This window comes from Choloepus didactylus, chromosome 1 (genome assembly GCF_015220235.1).
Source record: "Choloepus didactylus isolate mChoDid1 chromosome 1, mChoDid1.pri, whole genome shotgun sequence".
NCBI classification, from domain to species: domain Eukaryota; kingdom Metazoa; phylum Chordata; class Mammalia; order Pilosa; family Megalonychidae; genus Choloepus; species Choloepus didactylus.
This window is the reverse complement of record NC_051307.1, coordinates 108,696,356-108,723,476: the sequence shown is the minus strand read 5'-3', so window position 1 is coordinate 108,723,476 and position 27,121 is coordinate 108,696,356. Positions and strand designations below refer to the sequence as shown.

The 27,121-nt window shown below is 38.3% G+C and overlaps 2 protein-coding genes and 1 pseudogene across 3 annotated transcripts in view; 1 reads left to right on the top strand and 2 right to left on the bottom strand.

Annotated features, from left to right (window-relative positions):
• Positions 1-27,121, bottom strand: part of PARL (presenilin associated rhomboid like) — a 77,609-nt gene that overhangs the window by 38,930 nt on the left and 11,558 nt on the right. For both annotated transcript variants that reach the window (XM_037839583.1, XM_037839578.1), the window contains exons 2-6: positions 24,776-24,971; positions 24,137-24,277; positions 21,617-21,665; positions 7,975-8,070; positions 7,232-7,381 (exon numbers count right to left, since the gene is read on the bottom strand). In XM_037839583.1, coding sequence (XP_037695511.1) covers positions 7,232-7,381; positions 7,975-8,070; positions 21,617-21,665; positions 24,137-24,277; positions 24,776-24,971 — 632 coding nt within the window. The remainder of the gene's footprint in view (positions 1-7,231; positions 7,382-7,974; positions 8,071-21,616; positions 21,666-24,136; positions 24,278-24,775; positions 24,972-27,121) is intronic.
• LOC119509866 lies at positions 4,357-5,857 on the bottom strand (annotated as a pseudogene).
• LOC119536883 (pre-mRNA-splicing factor SPF27) lies at positions 6,084-6,974 on the top strand. The gene has a single exon (XM_037839590.1). It carries the CDS (start codon positions 6,097-6,099, stop codon positions 6,772-6,774), a length of 678 nt encoding a protein of 225 aa, XP_037695518.1. The 5' UTR covers positions 6,084-6,096; the 3' UTR covers positions 6,775-6,974.

Below are 27,121 nucleotides of genomic sequence, written 5' to 3'. Positions count from 1 at the left end.
TCAAGAAGAAAGAGATGACCTCAACAAACCAATCACAAGTAAAGAGATTGAGTCAGTCATCAAAAAGCTCCCAAAAAGGAAAAGCCCAGGACCAGATGGTTTCACATGTGAATTCTACCAAGCATTCAAGAACAAATTAGTACCAATCCTGCTCAATCTCTTCAAAAAAATTGCAGAAGAGGGAAAGCTACCTAACTCTTTCTATGAAGCCATCATCACCCTAATACCAAAACCAGGCAAAGATACTACAAAAAAAGAAAATTATACACCAATTTCTTTAATGAATATAGACGCAAAAATCCTCAACAAAATACTCGCAAATCGAATCCAGCAGCACATTAAAAGAATTATACACCACGACCAGGTGGGATTTATTCCAGGTATGCAAGGCTGGTTCAACACAAGAAAATCAATTAATGTAATACACCACATCAATAAATCAAAGCAGAAGAACCACACGATCATCTCAATTGATGCAGAAAAGCCATTTGACAAAATTCAACATCCTTTCCTGATGAAAACACTTCAAAGGATAGGAATAGAAGGGAACTTTTTCCATATGATAAAGGCAATATATGAAAAACCCACAGCTAACATCACACTCAATGGGGAGAGACTGAAAGCTTTTCCTCTAAGATCAGGAACAAGACAGGAATGCCCACTATCACCATTGCTATTCAACATTGTGCTGGAAGTTCTAGCTAGAGCAATTAGGCAAGAAAAAGAAATAAAAGGCATCCAAATTGGAGAGGAAGAAGTAAAACTTTCACTATTTGCAGATGACATGATTCTATATGTAGGAAATCCAGAAAAATCTACAGCAAAGCTACTAGAACTAGTCAATGAATACACCAAAGTAGCAGGCTACAAGATCAACACACAAAAATCTGTAGTGTTCCTACACACAAGCAATGTGCAACAAGAGGAGGAAATCAAGAAAAAAATCCCATTTACGATAGCAACCAAAAGAATCAAGTATTTAGGAATAAACTTAACCAAGGACACAAAAGACCTTTACATAGAAAACTATAAGAAACTGCTATAAGAAATTGAACAAGACCTGAAAAAATGGAAGAACATACCATGTTCATGGATTGGAAGACTAAATATAGTTAAGATGGCAATTTTACCTAAACTGATTTACAGATTCAATGCAATACCAATTCAAATCCCAACAACTTACTTTACAGAAATAGAAAAAACAATAACTAAATTTATTTGGAAGGGTAAAGTGCCCGAATAGCCAAAAATGTCTTGAGAAAAAGGAGTGAAGTGGGAGGTCTCACACTACCTGACTTTGAAGCACATTACAAAGCTACAGTGCTCAAAACAGCATGGTACTGGCATAAGGACAGATATACTGATCAATGGAATCGAACTGAGTGTTCAGAAGGAGACCCTCACATCTATGGACAACTGATCTTTGATAAGGCAGTGAAGCCGAAGCAACTGGGAAAGAGCAGCCTGTTCAATAAATGGTGTTTGGAGAACTGGATATCCATTTCCAAAAGAATGAAAGAGGATGTCCACCTCGCACCTTATACCAAAATTAACTCAAAGTGAATCAAAGACCTAAACATTAGCACCAAGACCATAAAACTCTTAGAAGAAAATGTAGGGCAATATCTTAAAGATCTTGTGAAAGGAGATGGTTTCTTAGACCTCACACCCAAGGCACAAGCAACCAAAGAACAAATAGACAAATGGGATCTCCTCAAAATTAAACACTTTTGTACATCAAAGGACTTTGTCAGAAAAATCAAAAGGCAACCTACACAATGGGAGATGATATTTAGAAACCACATATCAGATAAGGGTTTAATATCCCGAATATATAAAGGAGTCCTGCATCTCAATAACAGAAAGACAAACAATCCTATTAAAAAATGGGCAAAAGACATGAACAGACATTTTTCTGAAGAGGACATACAAATGGCTCAAAAGCATATGAAAAAATGCTCAACTTCACTGGCTATTAAGGAAATGTAAATCAAAACCACAATGAGATATCATCTCACACCTACCAGAATGGCCATTATCCAAAAAACAGAAAATGACAAGTGCTGGAGAGGATGTGGAGAAAGAGGCACACTTATTCATTGTTGGTGGGAATGTAGAATGGTGCAACCACTCTGGAAGACAGTATGGAGGTTCCTCAGGAACCTAAATATAGATCTGCCATATGACCCAGCTATTCCATTGCTGGGTATATACTCAGAGGAACTGAAACTTAAGACACAAACAGACATTTGTAAACCAATGTTTATTGCAGCATTATTCACAATTGCCAAGAGATGGAAACAGCCCAAATGTCCATCAAAGGACGAGTGGATAAACAAAGTGTGGTATATACACATGATGGAATATTATGCAGCCGTAAGACAGAACAAAGACATGGATCATGTAATAATGTGGATGAACCTTGAGGACATTATGTTGAGTGAAGTTAGCCAGAAACAAAAGGACAGATTCTGTATGGTCTCACTAATATGAACAGACATTAATGAACAAACTTTGGGAGTTAAAAGCTGACAACACAGGCGACCAGGAGATAGAAAGAGGGCATAGATCAGCCATTTGATGCTGAAGGACTACAGAATGTTTAGGATTGATTGCAAAGATCCAGAAATAGATAGCATAATACTGTGTGATGGTAGCACGGTATTGTAAGTACACTGAACAAAGATGTCTGTGAGTAAAGCTGAAAGAGGTGGGATAGGAGAATGTATGACACCAGAGGTAAAGATAGATGATAAACACTGGGACTGCATAATGTGGCAAAAACTGGAGTGGCCAATGACTGTTACTAAATATACAAATATAAAAATGTTTTTGCATGTGGGAAAGCAAATGAATGTCAACCATGTAGAAATTTGAAAAAGGGATGGTATTCAGGAAAAAACATAATCAAAGCAAACTGGAGTCTATGGTCAACAATAACATTGTAATATACCTCCATTAAATGTAACAAAGGCAATACGCCAATGCTAAATGTATATGAGAAGGGGATATAGGGGACTAATATGGGATTCTTGATAGTGGTGTTATTTGCTGTCCTTAGTAGTATATTGTATTGTATGACATGTTATTTTTCTTTTTATCATTTTTTCTTATTGCTAAAAAAAAAAACAATTTTTCTTCTAGTAATCAGTATGTTCAAATGCTGATTGTTGTGATAAATGTACAACTTTATGATGATACCATGAACAACTGATTGTACACTGTGGATAAATGTATGGTATGTGAATATAACTCTGTAAAATTGTAGGAAAGAGTAAAAGTGTTGGAGAAAACATGGTGAGAGGGATGATGCCTCACCAATATGGACTAACTACAATGTGTAAACTCAGAATTGAATCTTAGAACATAGCCTAACGTGGACACAATAATTGTAATAGTCCCTAGATTGTAAGCTCTTATAGCAGTTAACTCTATCCCTGAATTGTAAGGCCTGTCTCTAAACTTTGAGATGCTGATCCCCTAGCATATGTTGTCACAAACACTGGGACTGGCGGTTTGATGTGCTGAGCCCTTGAGCATGGGACTTGCCCTTATGAAGCTCATTACCACAAAGGAGACTCTAAAGTTGTATGTAATGGTGCCTAAGAGTCTCCCCCTGAGTACCTCTTTGTTGCTCAGATGTGGCCCTCTCTCTCTAACTGAGCCATCTCGACAGGTGAACTCGCTGCCCTCCCCCCTATGTGGGACCCGACTCCCAGGGGTGTAAATCTCCCTGGCAACGCAGAGTATGACTCCCGGGGATGAATGTGGACCCGGCATCATGGGACCAAGAGTATCTTCTTGACCAAAAGGGAGATGCAAAATGAGACGAAATAGTTTCAGTGGCTGAGAGATTCCAAATGGAGTCGAGAGGTCACTCTAGTGGACATTCTTACGCACTATATAGATAACACCTCTTAGGCTTTAATGTATTGGAATAGCTAGAAGTAAATACCTGAAACTACCAAACTCCAACCCAGCAGTCTGGACTCCTGAAGAAAATTATATAATAATGTAGATTACAAGGGGTGACAGTGTGATTGTGAAGACCTTATGGATCACACCCCCTTTATCTAGTGTATGGATGAGTGGAGGAATGGTGATAAAAACTAAAGGACAAATGGGGTGGGATGGGGGGATGATTTGGGTGTTTTTTTTCACTTTTATTTTTTATTCTTGTTCTGGTTCTTTCTGATGTAAGGAAAATGTTCAGAGATAGATTGTGGTGATGAAGGCATAACTATGTTATCATACTGTGGACAGTGGATTGTATATCATGGATGATTGTATGGTATGTGAATGTATTTCAATAAAACTGAATTTAATAAAAAAAAAACAAAACTAAACCATAACCTCACTGCCTCATTTGGTTCCATGCTTGGCAGACCATGTCCCTACAAACATTCCATCAGTCACAGTGAATTAAGTACACATCATGGTAGCGGGCTTCACTCTTCTAGTTTGTAGCCTACTCCTTTCACTGATTTCACACGGCTTGCCGCTGATGATGAAATGAGTTTTCACAGGGAAGTGCTATCCTTGATCCCATACCTTACTACAGGTTATGAAAGGTTACACCTCACTATAGTTTCCATTCAATTAGATGGTACTTTCTTATCAATTCAGGAGTATAAGTGCCAGATTTAGAGCCTCCATACAAGCTGGTTCCAAGCCCTCTGGATCTGAAGGCAACTCTGAGAGTTGGCATTATTCCCATGTTACATTTGGCCTGCCGTTCTTTATGGTAGGGTGAACACGACACCTGAAATATGTGAAGAGAAAGAGAAGAGCAGAGAGTGTGTGGGAGAGGAAGGGGAAGGAGGTGATCACACACAAGCTTCTTGATCCATCGTGCATATATTTTCAGCGTTAACAGCGTGTATTTCAACACATAAGGGCTTATGATTTTTTTGTTAAAGAAACAACTTGCCCTGAGAAGCTCATTTGGTAAATGTGGCCACAAACATGTACATGTGTGTGTCTGTGTGAAAAATGTGTCATGAGGTCATGTGTCAAGTCCCGTGAGTGTGTCCTCCCAGCCCCTCCCCAACTGTCACCCTCACCTCACCAGCAAGGGAAAGCTGAGGGGTTACACCTGGCCAGACTGATATTCAAAAGCTTCTGACAGGCTTTCTGAGAAGCTTAGGAAATTCTCCTGGTACTAAGAGCAAACAATCTTGCAGCAGTAATGCCAGAACTCCAGAAAAAAAGTGCCAAAGTAGGACAGGAAGCACATGATCAGGCCCCACTGGATCCTGGCTGCATACATGTGGATGCCTTGGGCTATGAGGATGAAATAGAGGGCCATACAGAGAGTGACTGATAATGATAGAACAACTCTTGGAATTCCAATTTTCCATCCTTCATTCTTGATGTTGACTATGGAGTATCAACGCAGCCTGAATCCAGCAAGTCAGTGTGCCAAATCCAAAGGTCAAGGAAATTCCAACATTACAGATTTCCTCATCTGTGAGCTGAAAACTACCAAGGTCTTTCCCAAGGAAGCCAGACACAGCACTACCAATCCACTAATATTCAACCATGGGTTTAAAACCTTTGGTTTCAGCTGTATGCAGCACAGAACAGCTACCACTACAGCTTAGTTTCTAAGTTGTTGTGTTGAATTAACAACAGGAATTTATTGGCTCATAGTTTCAGAAGCTAGAAGGCTTGCTTTCTTCCTGAAGAATGTGGCTTTCTGGTGCTGGCTTGCAGGCAATCCTTGGGGTTCCTTAGCTTTCCTATCACATGGTGATGTACTCTCCTTTCTCCTCAGGTTCCCTTGACGTCTCCAGAAACACGCTCTTAACAATCTCTTTGGATAGCTCTGTTCTAAGGCTTCCTGGAAACTGAACATGGAAACTGAACACACTGGGGGAAATGAGTTTGTTTAAGGTTATTTAACAAAGACCCAATTGACTGAGACAGCTGGGGAGTATGGGAACCACTAATCTATAAAATGGTGGGACTAAACTAAAGAAACCAAGGCCCAGTGAGATAAAAATGGTATGCTTAAATTCTACACTAACCCCTAACTCCTGTCTTATCCTGACTAACTTAAAACTAAGCAGACCGAACGAACTTAAGGTTCTTGGAATGGCGGGCACAGGTTTGGTTGCTGGAGAGGTTGTGGTGGATGCGCTACCCTATTTTGATCAAGGTTATGAAGCACCTGGTGTGCGGGAAGCGGCTGCTGCGCTCGTGGAGGAGGAAACTCGCAGATACCGACCTACTAAGAACTACCTGAGCTACCTCACAGCCCCGGATTATTCTGCTTTTGAAACCGATATAATGAGAAATGAATTTGAAAGACTGGCTGCCCGACAACCAATTGAATTGCTCAGTATGAAACGGTATGAGCTTCCAGCTCCTTCCTCAGGTCAGAAAAATGATATTACTGCATGGCAAGAATGTGTAAACAATTCTATGGCCCAGTTAGAGCATCAGGCTGTTCGAATTGAGAATCTGGAGCTAATGTCACAGCATGGGTGCAATGCCTGGAAAGTATATAATGAAAATTTAGTTCATATGATTGAACATGCCCAGAAAGAGCTCCAGAAGTTAAGGAAACACATTCAAGATTTAAACTGGCAGCGAAAGAACATGCAACTAACAGCTGGATCTAAATTGAGAGAAATGGAGTCAACTTGGGTATCCCTGGTTAGTAAGAATTATGAGATTGAACGGACTATTGTACAACTAGAAAATGAAATCTATCAAATTAAGCAGCAACATGGAGAGGCAAACAAAGAAAACATCAGGCAAGACTTCTGAAAAGAAAAATTAATTTGGGTTGGAAGGAGGGAAAGTTGGACTTTCTCAGAATTTCAAACATCTGAACTGTTTCTGAATTCTGAAGGAAAACAGCCTCTTATGGAAACCATTGGTGGTAAATGTTTAGAAACCATAGAATGTGTGGACTATTGTATTAATTCCATTTGTATATCTTAGCAAAATAAAAACTTTTCAACTTGGTGGCAAAAAAAAAAAAAAAAAAAAAAAAAAAAAATAAGCAGACCGAAATAACTCATGTAATAGGAAATCAGGAAAATGAGAAGCGGGAAAGACAACAGCCCCACCCAGGACCCTTCTCTACATACAACTGGAGAAACAAAAATGTACTGAATACATACTGTGTGTAGAATATGGTTGTAATCATTCTCTTTGTTACTCATCCAAAGAGGTGAGATTGCTCATACTCTGAAAGGATCTAAGATTAAAGCGAGATTACCTGCAGATAAATACACGGCCATGAACTGTTCTTGACCCAGAATATTCACTATGCTGGAGGAGAAGCTCCACAGAACATACATGTTTGCAGCCATGTGAAACAAAGAGAAATGACTAAATGTTGACAGCAACATTGGAGAACAAAGGACCTCTAAAAGAGAAAGAAAGAACAGTCTGGTAATCATGGAACACACAGCCAGTAACAACTACTATCTATTTTAGACTTTTTTTCATTATTATTAATGAAACTAATCCAACATGGGAAATAAAACAGAGTTAGTTAAATAAGACGGTTTAAGACAGAATTTTTCAAAGTGGTTAAAAAGTTATCTTAAATTGCTTTTGTACTCAGTATGAAAAACTTACACTTAAGCAACCAATAAAAAGTCTCAGTTCAATGAAAGCAACTTGTCCTTATGGCAAAAGCTAATTAGAAAAAAAAAGAAGTGTAATTTATTTCAATTACAGATATGAAGTTGTACATAATATTCTACTCAAAGAGTAAACTTGTAGTGACCATCAGATCTTAATTCATTAAAAAACATTTAAAAACCTTTTATGGGTGAGGCACTGTTTTAGGCACTTGGGATACAGCAGAAAGAGAAGAAATCCCTGTCTATCCCCTGATTTTGCTTATAATTGTTTTTAAGTAACTCATCGTTTTTACAGCATTTCAATTCACATATGGCATATTTCTTTCATATTACCTCTAATTCAATATAAACTCACACAAGTTAGACTTACTTGAGGCTGGATTGGATGTGAAATATTTGATCATTGTTCGCTGTAGAGAAGGGATTCTCCATAAACAGAATACAAAGACATTCGCAGCTATGATACCTACAAAATAAATATGTATAATTTAGGGAGGTTAGAAAAGAGAGCAAAGAAAGTCTGGCCTCAAGTCCACCTGAATAAGATTTTCTACCACAATTATATAAAAGTGCTATATACTGGTGCGGGAAAGGTATTCAAATGAACTAAGGGAAGTAAATGAAATCAATGCTCAAACTGCAATTGGTTGGTAAAGTCAGAGAATTCACTACACAAACAGAAAATGCTCTAGGAGCTAAATTTCTTCAGCTAGATCCATATTTTACTACTTCTGAACAGTTTTCTCTTTCTAATAAAGAATAATCAGATCTATAACCACTATTTGATAATAGCTAAGCCAAAAATGGGGTAATTTACAGAATGAGGTTTTTTGGCCAAGAGTAGAAAAGATATATTACATCACTTTTTTTTCAGCAAGGAATGGTAGGCTTCTTAAACTTCTAGAAATATTTATAGATCATCTCTGTAGACAGAGGTTCATATATTTGAAAAAAAAAATACTCAATAAGAATTAAGGAATAATCTGAAAGAATTGTACAACTGTTTTTGAAAACATGTTTACATATAGCAGGTGGGTGACTATATTATTTTTCTGCAAGAGCTGACAGTAGGCACTCACATTCACCTACTTGGTGAATTAATTAAAGGAATTTAAGGATTTATTCATTCCTCCCAGTCCCATTAGGCAACAGGCAACTAGTACTTTCAATTTCTTGAAATGACAATAAGAACTGTCCTCGAAGGAGGATTTTTAAAGAAGAGATACATCGTATAATCCCTGCCAGTTGCTACATCTTGGGGTCACTTGGGCTTCCAAATTGCTCATTCCAAATTGCTCTTAGCAATCCCCTAGCATTCCACTGTATGCTCCCACATGAGTTAGGTAGGAAAGGAAGCTATCACTTTTCATCAATTCTAAGACATTTTTCCCATTTTAATATCTGAAATCAGAATGCATTTTATAATTGGTGGTGTGTCATAGTTTAATTGGCAAGTTTTTCTTTCTCTATAGCACATTAAGTGGTGTTTTACTGCATTCCACTGAATGATTCCATCAATTATATCAAATGTCTCACTAGTGGGAAGTGTGACAGCTGTTATAATATCTTTGGTAAATAACGAACTGGAACTCTTTCAAATATGGTTAGAAGCCCAGTATTTATCAAGGTACTGGTAAAGGGGGTCACAAGCAAGGGAAGTATGAGCACTGCTTTTCCCTCTCAATGAGGAGCCCGGAACTCTTCTTGGGAGGGGAAGTCGGCAGAAGAAGAACAAAATCTTCCAATAATCAGAGGAAGGAACAGAACCTCAGGGGGTCATCCTAAAGGAAGTGAGCAGTGATTGGTGTTGCCTAGGGTTTTTTAGTGTCTTTTGGGAAAGGTAAATCTCTTTTCCTACCCACAAAACTATTCTAGGTCTAGGTTGTTATACATAGCAATTGACTTCTCAGGGTAAAGAAGACATGAGAATAATTTGACCCCAGGTTTCCATGATTATAGGGATAATCAGTCAGGGCTTTGGAGTTTGCTCCAGCTGAGATTCTATGAAAACAGAAAAAGACAGGGTCCCTGGATCCTGCCTGCTAGTCTGAAAAAGGGAACACTACTCTGCCTATGCTCCCAGTTTCACAGACTTCTTCCAGAAATTAGTGACATAAGGTACACTCGGCTTCTGAAAACTGCAAGTACCGCAGAGAAGTGGAAAATGTCTCTGGCTGAAGAGATTACAACCAGGGAAAAGATTTCAAAAAGGAAAAGATAACCAAAGGCAGCAAGGTTGATGGCAACCAGAGTTAATACTGCAAATTTCAATCCAAACGCAAGAAGCCTTTATGGTAGAGTATGAGAGTATTGGCACTAGAACGTATTGTAGCCAAAATCCCTTACTTCACAGACCAGTGGTCACCAAACTTCTCTGATTAAGTACCCCATCAGTAAAAAACTGAATGTATGTATGCAATTTACATATACTTATTTACAAATTATGAACACAAATCACTACAATACATTATAAGCACACTAATAAATTAAAAGGAATAAGAAAAGTAAAATGCAGACACTTTCTTCCTTGCAAACTCCATTTTCAAGACCAGTTACTAATGAGAAAACTGAGGCTCTAAGAGATGCAAGTTGTCAGAGAGTCAAATTCAGTGACTAAAGTAGAATTCCTAATCTAGTACTCTTCATTCTATACACAGAAACTTGAGTAGCCAGGAAGATTTATTTTCACCTTGGTCACTCTAGAACATCAGATACCAGAGAGAGGGCTCCCTATCTGGGATAGAGCAGAGGCTGATCCAAGAAACAAATGACACTGAAGCAACACTGCACAGTGGCTACACATATGGTCTAAGGAGTCTGGCAGAATTGGCTCTGAATTCCAGCCCTATTTCCAATGTAACCTCAGCAAGATGCCCAACCTCTCAGCCTCAGTTTCCTCTTCTGTAAAATGGGAAAAATAAAATCTACCTCAAAGGGTCAAGTGATAACTAAATGAGAAAGCATCATTAAATGTTAGCAATCACACAGTGAAGACCCAATAAATGGAAAATATGGTGGAAAGACAATGGCCTTTTTTGGTTTGAATCCTAGGTACACCACTTAGCCCCTTTGTGGCTGGTGACATTTCATTCCCTTCACTTTACTTTACTTTTCTCATCTATAAAATGAGGATATTATCTCCTATCTCATAAATGTTTTATAGTGAGGCCTAAATAAGAATCCATGTACCTATCATGTGAATGCTTAATGAATGTTAGTCCCCTCTCCTTCTCCCTCATTCTACTTTGAGAAGTGGAACAGCTTAAGGTCTCTACTTGTATCACCATCTAGGACAGGTATTATCTGCCTCCTGATGACTCTGTAACTTCTGGGACAAGCTTGGCACTAGTGATTCAGGAAGGCTGCTGTTGTCCCAGTACCCGGCTTTACCAAGCATAATGCACTGGACAATGTCAGTGAAAATGATAGAGTAAGGACCTCTGAAAATTCTCTCCTCCATAAAAAGCAATAAAAAATCTAGTAAAAATTATCAGGATCAACTTCTTCAGAACTCTGGAAACTAACCAAAGACTTGCAATAACCTAGGGAGCATTTATTTAAGAAAAACAGATGAATTTTGGTTAAGAAGAGCAAGTTTGGTGGCATTTTAACTTGCCCTAGTCCCACCCCCAACTCTCTAGTTACTAGGTAGCCTTGAAAACAACTCCATTCACAGTGCACACTGGCAACTATCAGAGGGAGCTGAACAGAGCTGGAGCTCTTTCAAAGCCTCATTCCCAAAGAACTGTCATTTTCTGATCTGTCTGGTGGACCCCTGGAAGACCTCACTTGCAAAACTGTCTGTATTTGACCTGACTCGGAGCTCAGGAGTGCAAAATATCTTTTCCCAGGAGGCATTTATCAAAAACAATTACCAATTTCTTCCAATTTTTAGAACATATTCATTACTCCAGAAAAGAAATAAAGACCAAAGAAAAGGAAAGTCAAATCCTCCCATACCCCTAACCACCCCCTCCTCCACTGCTGACTCATAGTATTGGTATAGTACATTTGCTACAGTTGATGAAAGAACATTAAAATACTAACTGTAGTACATACTTTGCAATAGGTATATATTTTTCCCTGTGTGCCCCTCTATTATTAACTTCTAGTTATAGTATCATACATTTGTTCTGGTTCATGAAAGAGATTTCTAGTATTTGTACAGTTAATCACGGACATTGCCCACCACAAGGTTCACTGTTTTATACATTCCCATCTTTTAACCTCCAACGTGCCTTCTGGTGACAAACGTGAATTTTGAGCTTCCTCATTCCACCACATTCACGCACCATTCAGCACTGTTAGTTATTCTCACAACGTGCTATCGTCACCTCTGTTCATTTCCAAACATTTAAGTTCAACCTAGTTGAACATTCTGCTCATAATAAGCAACCTTTCCCCATTCTTTAGCCTCATTCTATATCCTGGTAACTTATATTTCATGTCTATGAGTTTACATATTATAATTAGTTCATATCAGTGAGACCCTACAACATTTGTCCTTATATGTGTGACTTATTTCATTCAATACAGTGCCCTCAAGGTTTCTTCATCAACCCACTTTTTTAAAGACAGTTTTGTTCACACACCATACATTCCATCCTAAGTAAACAATTGATGATTCCCTGTATAGTCACGTATTTTCATCACCCTCACCACTATCTATATAAGGACATCTCCATTTCTTCCACAAAGCAGGAGAAAGAGTCAAAGTAGATAGTGAGACAAAAGAAAAATAAAATAGAAAGAGAAAAAAAAAAACAAAAAATAACAGCTAGGAAGCAACAAAAGGGAAGATAGAATAGTCAGACAATATTACCAATGCCAAGAGTCCCATACCCCTCCTTCATGTACCCCTCATATATGCATTTAGCTTTGGTATTGCCTTTGTTACATTAAAGGAGGCATAATACAATGTTTCTGTTAATTATAGTCTCTAGTTTGCATTGATTGTATTTTTCCCCCAATACCTCCCTATTTTTAACACCTTGCAAGGTGGACATTCATTTGCTCTCCCTCATGAAAAAACCTATTTGTACATTTTATCACAATTGTTGAGCACTCTAGGCTTCATTGAGTTATACAGCCCCAGTTTTTATCTTTCCTCTTTCCTTCTGGTGTCCCACATGCTCCTAACCTTCCTCTTTCAACCATATTCACAGTCATCTTTGTTCAGTGTACTTACATTGCTGTGCTACCATCACCCAAAATTGTGTTCCAAACCTCTCACTCTTGTCTTTTCCTATCTGTCTGTAGCACTCCCTTTAGTGTTTCCTGTAGAGCAGGTATTTTGTTCACAAAGTCTGTCATTGTCTGTTTGTCAGAGAACATTTTAAACTCTCCCTCATATTTGAAGAACAGTTTTGCTGGATATAGGATTCTTGGTTGGCAGTTTTTCTCTTTCAGTATCTTAAATATATCACACCACTTCCCTCTTGCCTCCATGGTTTCTGCTGAGAAATCCACATACAGTCTTATCAAACTTCCTTTGTATTTGATGGATGGCTTTCCTCTGGCTGCTTTCAGAATTCTTTGTCTTTGATGTTTGATAATCTGATAATTAAGTGTCTTGCGTAGGCCTATTCAGATCTATTCTGCTTGGGGTGCACTGCACTTCTTGAATCTGTAATTTTATGTCTTTCATAAGAGATGGGAAATTTTCATTGATTATTTCCTCTATTATTGCTTCTGCCCCTTTTCCCTTCTCTTCTCCTTCATACATCCATGCATTTCATGTTGTCATTCAATTCCAAGATGTTGCTCGTATTTTTCCATTCTTTTCTCTGTTCTTTTGAGTGTAGGATTTCAGGTGTCTTGTTCTCCAGTTCGTCAATGTTTTCTTCTGCCTCTTGAGAAGACATGCTGTTGCATGTCTTCATTGCGTCTTTCATCTCTTGTGTTGTGCCTTTCATTTCCATAGATTCTGCCAGTTTTTTTTTGAACTTTCGATTTCTACCTTATGTACACCCAGTGTTTTCTTTATAGCCTTCATCTCTTTTGCCATATCTTTCCTAAACTTTATGAATTGATTTAGCATTAGTTGTTTAAATTCCTGTATCTCACTTGAAGTGTAAGTTTGTTCCTTTGACTGGGCCATAACTTCATTTTTCTTAGTGTAGGTTGTAGTTGTCTAGGCATCTGGTTTCCTTGGTTACCCCAATCAGGTTTTTCCAGACCAGAATGGGCTCAGGTCCCAGATGGGGGAGATAGTCAGTATCAGGTTTCCCTAAGGGTGTGTCTTAGAAGACTGACACACCCTGTGAGGCCTCAAGCCGCTGTGCTTTTCCTAACCTGCCCAGCAGGTGGCGCCTGTCAGCCTGTAGCTCCTGACTGGTGTAAGGAGGTGTGGCCTCCTTAGTTTCTGTTTTGGCTGTTTCCCCCAGGCTCTGGGGTCTGGTTCTGAATGGAAGGCAGGCAGTAGAGCTAGGCACCACCTCCTTCCTCTGAGGGAAGATACAACCCCTAGGGAGTTTTCATCTGCATTTAAATAGGTTCTTTGTCTCTCTGACTCTGCTATATCCACCCTTGTCTGGGTCAGAGCGCTGCAAACTAAAAATGGCTGAGGCTTTCTCCACTGAGCCACTCAGGTTGAGAGAGAGAAAAAGGGAGAGAAAGCCCCCTTTCAGGGCCAGTACATGGTCCCAAGTTTCATCCATCGGCCAGAGATAGCACCCAGTCCTCTGGGGTCCCCCTCCCGGGACAGAGGAGTCCCCTGGCTCCTCAAGGTCAGTCATCACTAAAAGCCCCTGTCTTCATGTTGGGGATTTGTAGCTTGCATTCAGCAGTCCACGTTTGCCAACTGAAACCCCGTTGGCACTGGACTGAGGTATATTTGCTCGTTCAGAGAGTGCTGCTCTCTATCACAGCGAGGCTTTGCAGTTTGAGCTGCTGTGGGGGGAGGGTGCTCCCAGCTCAGGTCCGCAGTTTCTATTCACAGATTCTGTGCTGTGATCTCAGGCATTCCTCCCAATCCAGGTTGGTGCACGATGTGTGGACAGTCACTGTTGTTCCTCAGCAGTTATTCCAGACCATTTACTATTTGTTCCTGGTTGTTTATTAGTTGCTCCAGGGGGACTAACTAACTTCCATTCTTCTTTATGCTGCCATCTTCTTCCATCTCCCAGGCAAGTGTAACTTTGTAGCTGCCTGAGGCAGTGGATGACAGTTGGGGCAAACAATAGACTAACCAAAAAAAAAGGAAAAGCGGAGAATGAGATGTCCATAGGGGTTTTAAACACTTCATGTTTTCAGGAATGCAGAAGGCCATGAGAATGAGTAGGGCTGTGTACATGTTCAGGAAAGACCTAAGAGGGCCCTGAGCTCTTACCTCTGGCTATCCTAAAGCTCTGGGTAAGCAGCAAGTGACAGCTAGGGCAGAGTTGTCAACTGCTTGGCTGCGTGTTGAAGGTGTGTACCAACATAAACACAGAGACCCTTAGCAAAGACAGGGAGATTTACTGTTTCCAGGCATTTAAGGAAATTTCTGCTCAATCATTAGCTAATGACTAGAGACTTCCATTGCCACTTCTTTGCACAAAGAATACAGACTTCAGAGAACTAGTACAGAAAGGATGCTAAACAAACAACTACAACAAACACTGAGGAGAGAAAAGACAGGGGCAGAAAAGAAACCTTTGAAGAAATAATGGCCAAAAACTTCCCAAAATTAATTAAAAACATTAATCTACATATCTGAGACACTCAATGAAATCCAGATGAGATAAACTCAAAGAGATCCACACCTTGACATACCAGAATCAAACAGTCAAAAGACAAACACAAAGAGAGAATCTTGAAAGCAGTTAACAGAGAAGCCACTCATCACATACAAGAGTTACTCAATAAGATTAACAGCTGATTTTTAACCAGAAACCATGGAGACCAGAATGCAGCAGGATGACACAAAGTGCTAAAAGAAAAAGACTGTCAGCCAAGAATTCAACATCCAGCAAAACTATCCTTCAAAATTAGAGAAACTGAGACATTCCCAGATAAATAAAAATCAAGAAATCAGTCACTAGCAGACATGCCCTATAAGAAATGCCAAAGAGAATCCTTCAGGTTTACACAGGACAACAGACAGTAAGTCAACGCACAAAGCACAACAGTGATGTAAATATGTGGGTAAATATAAAAGTAAGTAGAAATGTATTTTTTTAAAATTTAATAAACTTTATTTTGAAATAAATTCAATCTTACAGGAAGAGTTTCAAAAACAGTACAAACCCTATACATAGAACTCCATCATACTGCTCCCCCCTCCCCCAATACCCCAATCCACAACCTTTACATCCTATCACACCACCATTTCTTTCTTTTCCTCCCTCCCTATCATCCATTATCTGTTGCTCTGTCCTCTGAACATATGATAGGAAGCTGCACACATCCTTGAAAAAACAATATAATTCACATATACCTTTCCCATGGACAAGAACATTCTTTTATGCAATCTCATTAAGCGCAGCTAAGAAGTTCAAGAAATTCTACACTGATACAAAGCTTACCTTCTATATTTCTTTTTTTTTGTGTGTGTGTGTCCCATCTGTGTCCCTTTGAGCCTCCTCTGCTCCATCCTCAGATCCCATCCAGGATCATCCTTGGCATTTAATTGTCATCTATTTAGACTTTTTTTTTTTTCAATTGTGGAAACACATATATAGCCTAAATCTTCCCATTCCGCCCCCTCCCTAGCATTCCATTAGTGGGATTAATCACATTTAGAATGTTGCAATGCTATCACCTTCCCACCATCCATTTCTATAAGTTTCCCTTCAACCCAAACAGAAACCCTACTCTCATTTCTTAACTCCCCATTGTCCCTTCCCCCACTTCTCAGAATCCCTACTCTACTTTTCATCTCAATGGTCATATTCTCTGACACTTTCTTTGTGTTTACTGTGGGGTTTAAATTTAACATCTTAAATCTGTAACAATCTTGTTTTTCTTTGATACCAACTTAACTTCAATATGACACATAAACTATGTTCCTATACTCCATCATTCCCTCACCTTTATGTAGTTCTTGTCAAAAATTGCATATTTTACATTGAGTCCAAAACCATTATCATTACAGTTTATGTATTTTAGATCCTGTAGGAAGTAAATAGTGGAGTTATAAATGAAAAATACAGCAGTAGTGGTATTTATATTTACCATGTGATCTTTACTGGAAATCTTTATTTCTTCATGTAGTTTCAGCCAATTGTTTAGTGTCCCTTCCTTTCAGCCTGCTCAATTCCCTTTAGCATTTCTTATAGGACTGATTACTGGTGATGAAGTCCCTCAGCTTTTGATTATCCGGGAATGTTTTTATGACCCCTCATTTTTATCCTCCAGGTGTTTGTGAATTCTCCAAGTCTCTGATGGTTATTGACTTCTATTTGTATTCCATTGTGGTCAGAGAATGTGCTTTGAACAAATTCATTTTTTTTTTTAATTTATTGAGGCTTGTTTTTATGTCCCAGCATACAGTCCATTCTGGAGAAATATGTATGATCACTAGAGAAGAATGTGTGTCCCAGTGACCTGGAATGTAATATTCTATATATGTCCGTTAACATTTTCTATCTCTCTCTCTCCTTTCTTCACTTCTGTGTCGGTAGGGCTCCCTTTAGTATCTGAAGTAGGGCACGTCTTTTATTGGCAAAATCTCTCAGCATTTGTTTGTCTGTGAAAAATTTAAGCTCTCCCTCAAATTTGAAGGAGAGTTTTGCTGGATAAAGTATTCTTGGCTGGAAATCTTTCTCTCTCAGAATTTTAAATATGTCATGCCACTGCCTTCTCGCCTCCATGGTGGCTGCTGAGTAGTTACTACTTAGTCTTATGTTGTTTTCTTTGTATGTGGTGAATTGCTTTTCTCTTGCTGCTTTCCAGAACTTGCTCCTTCCTTCAGTATTTGACAGTCTGATCAGAATATGACTTGGAGTGGGTTTATTTGGATTTATTCTATTTGGAGTTCATTGGGCATTTATGCTTTGTGTATTTATATTGTGTAGAAGGCTTGGGAAGTTTTCCCCAACAATTTCTTTGAATATTCTTTCTAGACTTTACCCTTTTCTTCCCCTTCTGCGACACCAATGAGTCTTAAATTTGGACATTTTATTTTATCTATCGTATCCCTGAGATCCATTTCGATTTTTTTTTCCCCATTCTTTCTTTTGTTCTTTCATTTTCTGTTCTGTGGTCCTCGAGGAGCCTGAGTTGCTGTTCAACTTCCTCTAATCTTGTATTATGAGTATCCAGAGTCTTTTTAATTTGGCCTACAGTTTCTTTAATTTCCATAAGACCTTTTATTTTTTTATTTACTCTTGCAATGTCTTCTTTATGTCTTTTATATCCTGTGCCATGCTCTTCTTCCTGTCCTTTATATCCTGTGCCATGCTCTCGTTGCCTGTCTGTAGTTCTTTGATTAATTGCGCCAAGTAATGTGTGTCTTCTGATCTTTTGATTTGGGTGTTTGGGTTTGGGTTCTCCATATCATCTGGTTTTATCATATGCTGTAAGATTTTCTGTTGTTTTCGGCCTCTTGGCATTTGCTTTACTTGATCTCTAATATGTCAGAACTGCAGCTTGGTGGCGTACACTTTCTCTATCTAACCAGCAGATGGCGTCCGTGAGTCACCTACTCCCCTCAAGTCAGTTTTCCCCAACTTTGTCTTTGTGGTGTGTGGGGATCTGACTCTTGTGGGGTCCAACTGGTGCACTTAATTTGGGTGTGTTGTTGGTGTCATCCGCCCTGAATGAGGGGCGTGTGTCTGAGTGGTTAGGGAGGAAGAGCAGCTTTAATAATCAAACCTCCCAGGTGTTCCCGGAGATTTAAGGCTGTTCTCTGCCGCTGACCCACAAGTCCTTGGTATTGGTGTAGGTTCCCTGGAATTTCCGAGCGGTTCCCCCTTCCCTGCTGTGCTCTTCCAGGACCTCTGCTGAGGAGGGCTGTGCCACGTCACAAGTGTGCGCCGGCCTCCAGGGAAGCCCTGGGATGCCGGGCTGTGCAGGGACATTCCCAGCCCGCTTTAAAGATGGTTGAATAGGGCACATTAACTTCCCTCTTTCCGCACAGCACTGCCCTCCCAGCTCTGGGACAATCAGCTGTGGGTGTATTAAAGGCCACTGTCCACGACCGACACTGTGGCATGTGCGCAGTGCTGCAGGAAAGACTCCCCGTCACACTGGGCTTCCCAGCGTGACTCTGGGCTGTGGGTCCGGCCCCAAGCAGGAGCGTCCCCCACCCGCCAGGGAGATGGCTACAGGTCGTGCGGTCCTTTCTCCCTTTGGCTTCCCTTTGCTCCCCTGGGCCTGAGACAGTCAGCAGCAGGTGTGGGAAGGGTATCCTCCACGCCAGACACCGAGGCGTTAGCCCCGCCTGCTCCTGCCGTGCTTTACTGGGGGGCTCTCCCCGTCGTATCTGCAGCTGCTCCCGGCCTTTTTTTTTTTTTTCTTTTTTTAAAGAACTAGTCCATCTCCAAACACCAACCCACCGTTTCCCCACACTGCAGTGTGGCCGAGGGACTTTCAGCCGACTCACTCACTCGTTTCAGAATGCAGACTCCTGGTTTCACCAAATGCATGGTCTCTGTAGATTTAGCAGACCTTGTCTGCCTGGTGCTACTCTGGAACTGATGTTCTGGGTCACTTTCTGGTTTTTAGCTAGTATTTTTCGCGGAGGTGTTTTTTTGCCCTGTCTCACCTAGCCACCATCTTAGGTTCTCCCTAAATGTATTTTTATTAGAAATTTTTTCCCCTTATTTGATTTATAAGACAACTGCTTAACACGATAATCATAAATCTGTGTCAACAGGCATACACTGTATAAAAATGTATTTGTATGACAATAATGGCACAAAAGAGGGAGGAGGGAATAGAGCCATATGAAGAGCAAAGTTTCTGCATGCTATTATAATTATATCTGTATTAATTCAAACAAGATTGTTACAAGTTAGAATGTTAATTGTAATTCTTAGTGCCACACTAAGAAAAAAACTCAAAAACATATAGTACAACAACGAATGCTGGTGAGGATGTGGAACAGTAGGAATTCTCATTTCTTGTTGGTGGGCCTGCAAAATGGTACAGCCACTTTGCAAGCAGTCTGGCAATTTCTTACAAAGCTAAACATAAGCTTACCATATAATACAGGCATTTATCCAAATGAGTTGAAAACTTATGTCACACAAGCACCTGCCCACAAATGTTTTTAGCAACTTTATTCATAATTTCCAAGAATTGCAAGTAACCAAGATGTCCTTCAATAGGGGAATGGATAAACAAACTGTAGAACACTCACACAATGGAATATTATTCAGCAATAATAAGACATGAGCCATCAAGTCATGAAAAGACATGAAGGAACCTTAAATACATATTGCTCAGTGAAAGAAGCTAGTCGAAAAAGGCTACTGACTGTATGATTCCAACCATATGACATAATGGAAAAAGAAAAACTGTAGAGATAGTAAAAAGATAAGTAGTTGCCAGGGTTTCCAAGGGAGAAAAGAAGGGGGGATGAATAGTTGAAGCACAGGGGATTTTTAGGGCAGTGAAAGCATTCTGTATGATACTGAGGTGAATACACGACATTATACAAAAACCTACAGAACTCTCCACAACACAAAGAATGAGTCCTAATGTATACTATGGACCTTAGTTAATAATAATACATCAATACTGGTTCATCACTTGTTACAAATGTACCACATGAACACAAAATGTTAAAAATAGGGGAAACTGTATGCAATGGGAAGGGTATATGGGAACTCTGTACTCTGTGAAATTCTTCTGTAAACCGACAAGTGCTCTAAAAAATAAAGTCTATTAAAAATAATAATAAACAGGAAAATAACAGCCAACATCAATTCACCAATTAATGTACAAAAAAGCAATAAGGCAAATAAGGAAAATAAATCAAGGTACAAAGGAGTATGTATTGTATGTTACCATTTGCGTTTTAAACCACACACAGATATATAAATATAGCTATAGATGTAGATATAGACATGAGCTATCAAGTCATGAAAAGACATGAAGGAACCTTAAATACATATTGCTCAGATATAGATATATAAATGCCTATATTACATAGACTCTCTCAAAGAATACACAAGCAACTAAAGAGACAAAGGTTATTATGGGGAAGGAAACTGCAGAACTGGAAGCCCAGGTTGAGGGAGAATTACTTTTCACTGTGTATATCCTTTACCACTATTTTAATCTGTTACCATGTACATTTTCTCATTTTACAATGACAAAAGTCTGGTAGTTAAAAAGGGCTCCCTTTTTTCCTGGGGTACCAGCCTGCTACCTTGGTACAATCTACTGTAATTTGGGCTGTGAATCATCACACAGATATTCAGGATGGGGGGAAGCAGTAGGGTTTACTAGAATGATAATGAGTGGTGATTTGTCATAGTAGAAAGGAGAGGTCATAATAAAAAGCATATTATTTGAACTAAAAAGTGGGTCTGATTTTCATATTCACCCTTCTCTAGCTATGCGATCTTAGAGAAGTTATTTAACCTCTCTGAACCTCAGTCACCCTATATAAAAAATGAGGATAGCACTAACAAGGTTCTTGTGAGGATTAGTAAGATTATGCACTCACATCTAGCATGGCACTTGAAACCTATTTGGCATTCAAGCATCAGTTTTGCTATTCTAAAGATTAAGAATCCAGGCATTACAGGAAAACAGCGATTGATTACATCGTTCAGATTAGCTAGAAGACCAAGGGGAATACTGTCCTACTAGCTTTAGGAAGACCTTAGTCTGAGAGGTACAGATCATTTGCTTGGTATCATACTAGATCAAAATTAGAAAATAACTGCCCCAGCACATCATGTGAACCTTGATGCCACACTATTTTTATAGTATTATATTAGCCTGTAGGTACAGAGATTCTATATCTTCTAAACCATTGGTGAGCACGGTATGAAAGCCATTGCCTAGGACATACTGTACCTTTTGGTTTGATTTCTCTTCCCTTGAATGGCTAAAACGTGTAAGCTAACACAAACCTGTCACAGTCCGCTGGCCATCACTTAGGTTATTCCACCACTTGTTAATCTAAAACAGAAGGAAAATTGCATTATCACTCTACATGAAATACTTTCAGGCTAGGAAAAATGAAAATCCAGAAAGAAAATGTCTTGTACATAAAACGGGGATTTCTCATCTGTAAACTCACTGGTAACAACCGTCATAGCGAAGATGTGTAGAGTGGAAAGCACATGGGCTTTATTCAGACAGACCTATATTTTCTACACAGACACACTGATAAGTTCTGTGACCTCAGACAAATTATTTCTAACCTTAAATTTCATGATCTGTAAAATGGGGACAATAATAGATCTCTAGCCATGCTACTGTAAAGAATATCAATAATATAAAGCACCTAGCAAACCATCAGATATATACAGATACCAAGTAAGTGGTTATTCACCAAGGTCCCATCTAGTTCTAGAATTTTAACCAAAAATATTTTCTACTAAAGTTGTTAATTTTTTTTTAAGGTATAGTAATAGTACCAAGGTTTAGAGAAAAAAGAGGGAGATAAGGGGAGTCCTAATCTTTCAGGGATATATACTGAAATTGTTACGGACGAAATAGGCCTAGGATTTGCTCTACAATGATCTAGTAACAGGGAGGGAGGCCCATGAGTGGGACATGGATGAAACAAAATTGGCCATGTGTTAGCAACTGCTAAAGTTAAGATGATGGGTATAGGAGGATTCATTATACTATTTGTTCTACTTCTCTATCAGTTAGAAATTTTCCATGATTAAGGTTTAAGAAAAAATAAATTCTTACTATGAAATTGAGGCAGATTTTGTATAGTGAGATGGAAAGAAATCCAAGATAAAAACAAATAAAAAACCCAGCTGCAGAAAAATATGTATGTGATTCCACTCTATTTTGTATTAAATTTTATGTGGACGAGCTCTCAGACCTTAATTCACTGTATATGTAGTGGTCTGGCAGGGGTTTCACTACCATGGGGATAAGGACTTTCACTCCAAGTTATATTTATGTATCGTTTCATTTTCTTTAATGGGCATGAATTTTACATCTTATAACTGTTTTACATCTTATAAATTATAACATTATCCAACATAAATGGATATGATGTAAATCCATTTTTGAATGAGGATTATGTATACTGCTTGTGTGATTTTTTGCTACTTTAAAGCACTATTTGGTATCAACACTGCATAGTACACATGGATGTGCTGGAAACCTGCAGCTTTTGGAGGGATCCAGGATTATATAATAGGTCAGTTTTACTGTGTTCTCAAATATATTGTACTGAATAAAAATCTACTGCTAGTTAGAGTAGTTTTCACCTGAAAATAATACATCCATTGTTCTTCTGGCAGAAAGCCTCTCCTAAAACAGACAGGGCTCAAGTTTTTTGTGTCTATGGGAAAACAAGAAGAGGGAAGGAATCCTTCTCTCTACTTACAAGAACCTCAAATTATCTTTAGGAAGAAGAAAACCCAAGACTTCCTTCTCAGACTCTCATGGCCAGGATTAAGTTCCCAGGAATGTGAAAACTGAAGAGTACATCGACCCTCTCCAAATTGGATGGTCAGTGTGTTGTAAAAAATGAAGGCACTTAAAAACCAAATGGAGCTGGATCCATGTATTAGCTTATGGCCTCAGTGCTCAATAAACACTGGCAAAAGTCTTTAAAATGGGAAATGTTATGTTGTATATATGTTACCACACACACAAAAAAAGTACTGGCAAGTGAAATAAACAAAATACTTAAATTTTTATCTAAAGGGGATATCAACTTGCATATAAAGTAAATGAAAAGCTCTAAAGCTCCATATTTGTACTTTTTTCTTGTATTTCTATTCCCTAAACATACTTAAAAGGCTCAAACTGTGGGTATTTACCACAGGTATGTAAACATCGTGTCACCGAAAGCTTTTTAAAATCTGCATGGTAGCCCCACTATAGGCTTCCATGATACTCCCCATGATAGTGATATATGCTCTAAAATAATCTAGCAAAGAGATACAAATAAAACGGTGGCCCTTCAACTTTAGTAGGACTGGAATAGGCCCCAAAACATCAATGTTTAACAACTATTCCTAGGGATTTTTCTTTCTTATCATTTCTTTTTAACTTTCTATTGTAATAACCAAAATAAAGCACAAAATTTCCCATTTTAACTACATTCAAGGGTACAAGTCAATATTAATTATATTCATAATTCTGTGCTACCATCCCCGACATCCATTACCCCTCCTTTTTCATCAACTCAACCTAGTGGTTTCTGATGCATGTGGGCAGAGGGACAAACTTCTTGGAACACCATCAAGTACAACAGTGCCAGACATACAAAATATCAGTACAAACTAATCAATACAAAACATTAATGAATACTTACTGTGATGAAATGATTCTAAAGAACAACATTAAGTGCTCTGACTTCATATCTAATGTTGCCTTTAACTAAAAATAATTCAATAACCAGACTTCAAAAACTGTGATCAACTAGAACAAAAGAAAGCAATATTTATCTTTACCTCCTTTCTGAAGTCTCCTTCCTTTTGTGATCTTATGCTATCCAACCAATCAGCTTTTATACCATCAAAATAGCTCTGGACCCTGGATTTAAGTGATTCATATTGCCAAATAGCAGCTGATCCAAATGCACAGCCTGTAAACTATATAAAATTAGATATATTACAAAATATATCTAAAAGGGAAATTAGATCTACATGTATTTCCAAAGACAGTATTTCATTTTCATTGCTTTTACAAGCCAATAGAAGGAACACCTGACATAATGAAACCTATTAGATTTCATTACAGAAAGGAACATTAAGTTGTTTCCCATTTTATTAACTTCACAGTATCCCTTGGGCCTGTTTAAAGTTAGAAGTTTTCAAGTAATATTCAAAATACCAACTTAGTATGACTTAAACATTGTATCAATAAGAGACCTTTAAGTTTCTTTTCCAAAGCTTGTATCACTGAGCCAGATTCTAATAGCATTTATTAAATCTGGGATACCCCACAACCAGAGTTTATGATCCTGCTATTCAGATCCTTTTGACCCACCTCCATCAGTCCTTTCTTTAAGAGAGCCCAAAAAGGACAAACAGCACTTTAACACTGCACCTGAAGCAAGGTAGGTAACTCGTAGTGACATGAGTTCTTACCCCAACAGTAAAGAAGAAAGGCTTTACAAGAGTCCTTATGGGATAGGGAGAAGGATAAAAGACTGTTTCTTCTACAGGAGGAATCAAAGCACTTCTCTTGTATGCTTCACCACTTGTCCCTGTGTCTGATCTTCGAGGTTCAGCCTTCCTGGGTGCTTTTCTGAATCCACATTTTTGCTGAATAAAAAAGTTAAACCTATAAGGGGAAAAATAACAGATTAGAAATAGGGCTGCATCTTGCAAGCATCAACCTCTATGAGACCCCCACTTGGCCTGCATCATCACCATTTCGGTTTATTCTCACTCGGCAGCCCAAAAGGAGCTCCTAGTCCCAGGTAGCGTTCCACCTTTCTGGAAAAGGTGAGTAACAAATTATGTATCTGTAGAGAGTACTTGTTTGGGCTGTTACTTTGCATCAGTCAAATAGTTTGTATCTATCATTCACACAGTAAGAATCAGGGCTGTCCTATACGCTGGAAAACTTAGCTGTCAGTACAAATCAGCACAAAATGGCTTTGTTATTTATTTTCTTTTAGTGAATAAATTCTTTATTTGAAAAAATTTTGAACACACAATACTTCTTCTCTTTTTAGCAAGAAGTTTTAACAAGTTTTAAATGTCTCAATTCTGAAAAATAGACTCTTTTAAAAATAAGACTTGATTACCAGAAACAAGTAATACGTAGTTACACACCATTTCCATATCACTATCCATTTCCATTATTTATTTGTTAATTCATCTTTGATGCAATTTGGGAACAATTAAACAGTCACCGAACAATTAAACAGTCACTAGATACCTGTTTTAGAATCTGAAGAAATTATTACCCACCATAGGACTCTTGATATATATTTTCTTCCATATATTTAAAATTTCAGAAAAGACAAGTTATGAACTATTCTAGTTACTTTATACCAAATACTTATATACCTAATCAAAACCACAAGGATTAAGATCTTTCCCCAGCTGAATGTTGACTGTATAAAAGCTGCTTTCAGCATTTTCTTCTAGAGATTTAAAAAAAAATTCTTTATTTTCCTGCTAGGCAAAAGGAAGAATTACACATTACAAGTCCTTAAGAGGTGAATATTAATTCCTTACGAGAACAGCCATAAAATGCAGTGTTTTAAAATTCTCCAAAAAAGAAAAAAAATTGGATACAGTCTTTCCCTTCAAAACCTATAGCATTAATACCTAACTTGACATATTTTGTTTTTTGAGAGGGTACAAGTTCATGATCTAAGCATGCATAAATAATGAATTGAATGTATCACTGACTTAACAGAATTTGGCAAAGCAAAACAATGATCGAAAATAGTTAAGTAAATGAAGAGTACATATATCCTAAATATGATGTATAATTCTGTAAGCCTATATAGCAAATAGGGTCCCATTGTAGGGATGCAGAGAAGTGAGAAAAGTAAATATGGTCCTGTGTACATTTTCTTGTTATTCTAGTTGTCATTCAACAACAGATTACAGAAAAATATTCTTTTTATTACAAAGCAATGAAACACCCTTTCTAGAGCAAAGTGACTCTCGCAAATTTCTTGTTTTTTAATAAGGTAACTTATATTTGAAATTAACTTCATAATTAAATCTAAGTGCAAAGGAGTTTTCAATAATTCCTAAATTCAAGGCAGCAATGAATAGGATTTTATCTGATGATGATTTTCCTCTCTCTAAAAAAGGATAAAATGTTCTGAAATTATTTGGTTTTCCTTTACTTTCCCCTGTTTCGCTTAATCTACTTTATGGAATCGGACTGTATGTAGAGAGAGGTATGTTAAAATACTGTCATTTTTATTAAAAACTCGACTGAGGCTAGTATGAGCTATTAATGTATAGTACAGTATTGTTAATCTTTGACCTGGCATATTAATAACTCCACTGGTAAGGAGTGTCAAGGGTCATTTCATTACAAAAGGATTTTACGAAGACGACCAGCAATATGGAGATTCCTCCCAGAAAATGATCAAGTCAATCAGTAATTTAGAGCAGTTATGTAAAATATGAAAACACATAATTTACAGCAGCAAATTTCATATTGAAAAAGCAGTTAAAATTAATAGTTCAAAGCATTCCAAAACATATCTTCTATCCTAGTTAAACAAGCTAGCTAATAAGGTTGAGACAGTATGAGAACTTGTGTATCTCTCTCTCTAGTCAGGTATAGACCACCACCAACAAAAAGTTTTTAAAAAAGTGGTAGTTGACGTGGGACCTGACTCCCAGGGGTGTAAATCTCCCAGGCAACACAGGATATGATTCCCGGGGATGAATGTGGACCCGACATAGTGGGATTGAGAACATCTTAACTAAAAGGGGGGTGCAAAATGAAACTAA